The sequence below is a fragment of the Macrotis lagotis genome, chromosome 3 (assembly GCF_037893015.1).
Source record: "Macrotis lagotis isolate mMagLag1 chromosome 3, bilby.v1.9.chrom.fasta, whole genome shotgun sequence".
NCBI lineage: Eukaryota > Metazoa > Chordata > Mammalia > Peramelemorphia > Peramelidae > Macrotis > Macrotis lagotis.
This window is the reverse complement of record NC_133660.1, coordinates 295,355,490-295,359,620: the sequence shown is the minus strand read 5'-3', so window position 1 is coordinate 295,359,620 and position 4,131 is coordinate 295,355,490. Positions and strand designations below refer to the sequence as shown.

Below are 4,131 nucleotides of genomic sequence, written 5' to 3'. Positions count from 1 at the left end.
TGCCCAAGGCCACACAGCTAGGTAATTATTAAGTGTTGGAGCCCAGATTTGAACTCAGGTACTCCTGACTCCAGGGCCAGTGCTTTATCCACTCGGCCAACTAGCCACCCCCATCAGTTACTTTCAATCTGATTTAACCCATCTACTGAGAAAGTTTTACTGGGTGCAGTTACTATGCATATTATATCTTCTTGGAGTTGCAATGAGAGTTCCCACCAAAGGTGGTTGAGCTACTCTGAAGAGAGTAGTTTGTTTCCCTGATCACCCCATATAATCCACTCTGCCTGGTACACATTGGAAAAAAAATTTTTGACTTGAAAATTGAATTAACCTTCTATGCCTCAGTGTCCTGAAATGTGCAAGTTGTACTAAGTGATTTCTAAGATCCTTCCAGGTCTACATCTGCTTCTCTGCAATGTCCCAATTGTATCCTGTGCAATCAAGAACAAGTCTAATCCCTCTTCCACAGGCAGTCCTTGAAAGATGTGAGGACAGCTCTTGTTTCCTCAGTCTTCTCTTCTCAAGGTTAAGGAAATCTTATCACTTTCTCCTTTGCATCTTCTACAAGGACAGCTGATCCTTGAAACAGAGTCTGGAACACAAAAAAAAAAGGTTTGAGACTTTCCTTTTTTCTGGTCTTCCACTTTCTGCAGTGGGTATTTAAGTGGAGTCACTGATGAGTGACTGGACAAGGAAAAGTGAGATATGATTGGCTGGTATTCTTTGATGCAATTCCAATGGGAGGGACCTTGGATCAAGGACATTTAAATTTCAGAGGGCATCAATAGTCCTTGCATTTCTTTGGCAGGTAGAAATAATTGAACATAACATCTAGTTAATAAGAATAATTATATAATATAGGAAGAGACCAGATGGTAAATTTCCTTCCTCAATTTGATTGAAGTCCAGACCAGTTGCTCTCTGATCCAGTCCTGCTTTGATCCCAGACCCCTTTCCTGGTCCCTAGCAGTAGACTTGTGAACTCTTCAGTGTTTTAAGATCTATATTGGCCTCCATCCCTGCTCCACCCCCAAGGCCGTTAATATCCCAAGGTCTTGGTGTCCTATTTCTCCCACCATTGGTCTCCCCTAAATCCAAACTTTCTCCTTAATTTCCTTTCCATAAAATATCTGGCTTTTATATAGCATTTTAAAGTTTTTAGTCTACCTCACCTATGTCAACTCTTCAATTCTTACAACCATCCTCTGAAAGGGTGTATCATTATCCCCATTTAACAGATAGAAAGACTGAGGATTAGAGAGGTGAAATATGTCTAAAGAGTCAGAATTTGAATTCCAGTAAGTCCAACGCTATCCATTGCACCATTTAGCTGCCTTCTCACACCCCTGAGTGGAGTAGAAGTGGGTAGGGTGAGTTTGGGATGCCATTCCATAACTTTTGTTTGGGGTGGGGGGATTTCATGTCGGGGGTAGTTTGCCTCATCTTTGGTTAGTACCAGTCTAGATATGTCTCTGTTTGACACAAGAGCAAGTAGGGATTTCTGGAATTCTTGGCAGGAATGCTGCCACTCCCTCCACCCCACCCCCCAGAGAAGAAAAAATCATATATCCTTAGACAAATAATTTTAATGTCAAATCAGAAAACATATCAATCAGTGTATGTCTCATTTTTAAATAGGTGAGTAGGTTCATGTGACTAGAGGGAGCTCAAAACATTCCTAGAAATGTTATCATTTCTAGATGTCCTCTATGGACTTGTTAATAATGTCAGTGTACTCAGGACAAAGCTGTTCCTCTCCCACAGGGAAGTCTAAATGAAAAGAAGCCTTGGTATCTGTTTGCTTTGCACTGCCACAGTCTGGAGTTGAAGTCAATTAAACAAGTGTCTATTAAAATGTCCTTCTGTAGGAGGGACCTGTACCACTGTGGGAGGAACATTCACCAAATCTGATGGGTTTTTCCACTCCACTGTGACTTTCTGGATGTTTCTCTATGGTAAAACCATAACAATAAAGAACAGTCATCTCATTAAACTACAGGTTAACATAGAACAGAGATTTTTAACTTGGAGTCACACAACCAACTTATGGACAGCTTTCAGAGGATTTATAACCCTAGAAGAGACAAAATTACATCTTTATATTTACTAATCTCTAACTGAAATGGAGCATTTCTTTGAATTATGAATTTATAAATGTTACTCTGAAAAGGGATCAAAAGGTTTCTTCAGGCTGCTAAAGTAGATGATGCAAAATATGGTTAAGAAACCTCATCAGTGAGTATTAAATTTTTTAAAAATCATTGGAAAGGCTTCCTACTAACCACACAGCTGGTACCATAGGAATATGAGGAGCTATTTTCTTAGGATCCTTCCTATCAATTTCTCTTTCTAAGTAATTATATGACTGAGCAAATCACTACTCATCCCAATTCTAAGGTTTTTTGGTTTTTGTCTGATGAGAGAAACTTTGAACTAAATGATCACTAAGATCATTACTAAGTTTAACATTTCTTTGATGCAATGACTCTCTGAGACTTGATTTCTTAAACTATAAAGGGGGTAATGTTACTTAAATTATTTATATGAAGGTACTTTGAACATAAAATATAAGGAAACACTATCTCATAAACATTTCTCATAAACATCTTCAGCATTAAGTATTATATGGAATGTCCCAAAAGACTTAGTGCCCTTAAAACTACACTACTACTTTTGGGACACATAGTTCATTATTATTTTGATTACTTTTAATCTGGAGACATATTAGTTAATATATTTCAGATACTACTGGAAGTCTTTCTCTGACATCCCCATGTCTTTTCAAGTTTTTCATCTTGTTTGTTTCATTCCTCCAGATCTGAGATTTCAATAAAACTGCAACAACAAAAAAGCAAGAAAACAACCATGACAACACCTAGTAATTGTATTGTACTTTAAAGTTTGCAAAGTGTTTCATATAGATTATCTTATTTGAGTCTTATAATAGTCCTCAGAGGTAGGTAATATTATTATCTCATATTTAAAGATTGGGAGAACTGAGACTAAGAGAAGTTGAATGACTTTGTTAAGAGTCTCACAGCTAGCAAATGTTTTAAATAGTATTTCAATCCAGATCTTCCTGAGACTCCAAGTCTAACATTCTCTCTACTATCCATTGTTGTTATGAAAGAAGAGAAATTCAGTAGATGCCCATTGTCCAGATGCATTTCTGAACCAATGCATTGGAATGCTAATCTCAATTCATAAACAACTCTTTAGTAAAACTTTCATGGCCTCTTTGACTTCTTTATTCCGAAGGCTGTAGATCAGGGGGTTCAACATGGGTATCACAATGCCATAAAACACAGAGGCCACTTTATCATTCTCTTGGGATTCCCCGGAAGAAGGTTGTAGATACATATAAGACAGAGTGCCATAGAAAATGATGACAGCTGTCAGATGGGAAGCACAAGTAGAAAAAGCTTTGTGTCTTCCTGCAGCAGAGGGCATCCTCAAGATGGCAGCCAGGATGTAAACATAGGACAAAAACACAACCAATAATGTGCTTGACAGATTAAAACCCACAAAGACTAGTAATAACATGACGTTGACATCAATATTAGAACAGGAAAGGGCCAGGATTGGGGGTACATCACAAAAGAAATGATTGATGGTGTTTGAATTGCAGAAGACCAATGAAAAGGAAAAACCTGTATGGACAGAGGCATTCAGGGATCCCATGAAATAGGATCCAGTGAGTAGCTGGATGCAGGCCCTCCGGGACATGACCACTGCATAATGCAATGGGTTACAGATAGCCACATAGCGATCTATGGCCATGGCAGAAAGGAGATAACATTCAGTTGTGGCAAATGTAGCATAAACCAACAATTGTACCACACACCCTGAGAAAGAGATAGATTTGTTGGATACCAGGAAGTTCAATAACATCTTGGGAGTGATAGCAGAGGTATAACAGAGGTCAACAAAAGCCAAGTGTTGGAGGAAAAAATACATAGGTGTATGAAGGCGGGAATGACACTTGATGAGCAGAATCATCCCAACATTGCCCACTAGAGATATCACATAGATGACAAGAAATATAAGGAAAAGGATATATTGTACTTCTTGATGAACTGCAAATCCCAATAGAATGAATTCAGTTACTCCAGTGCCATTTCCTTGTGCCAT

General features: G+C 38.4%; 1 protein-coding gene across 1 annotated transcript; it reads right to left on the bottom strand.

Annotated features, from left to right (window-relative positions):
• Nucleotides 1-3,201: 3,201 nt before the first annotated feature.
• LOC141516774 (putative olfactory receptor 5AK3) lies at nt 3,202-4,131 on the bottom strand. The gene has a single exon (XM_074227751.1). It carries the CDS (start codon nt 4,129-4,131, stop codon nt 3,202-3,204), a length of 930 nt encoding a protein of 309 aa, XP_074083852.1.

What these genes read in the sequence shown, in the direction of transcription:
- LOC141516774 (XM_074227751.1), bottom strand. Translation starts at nt 4,131, where the DNA reads ATGGCACAAGGAAATGGCACTGGAGTAACTGAATTCATTCTATTGGGA.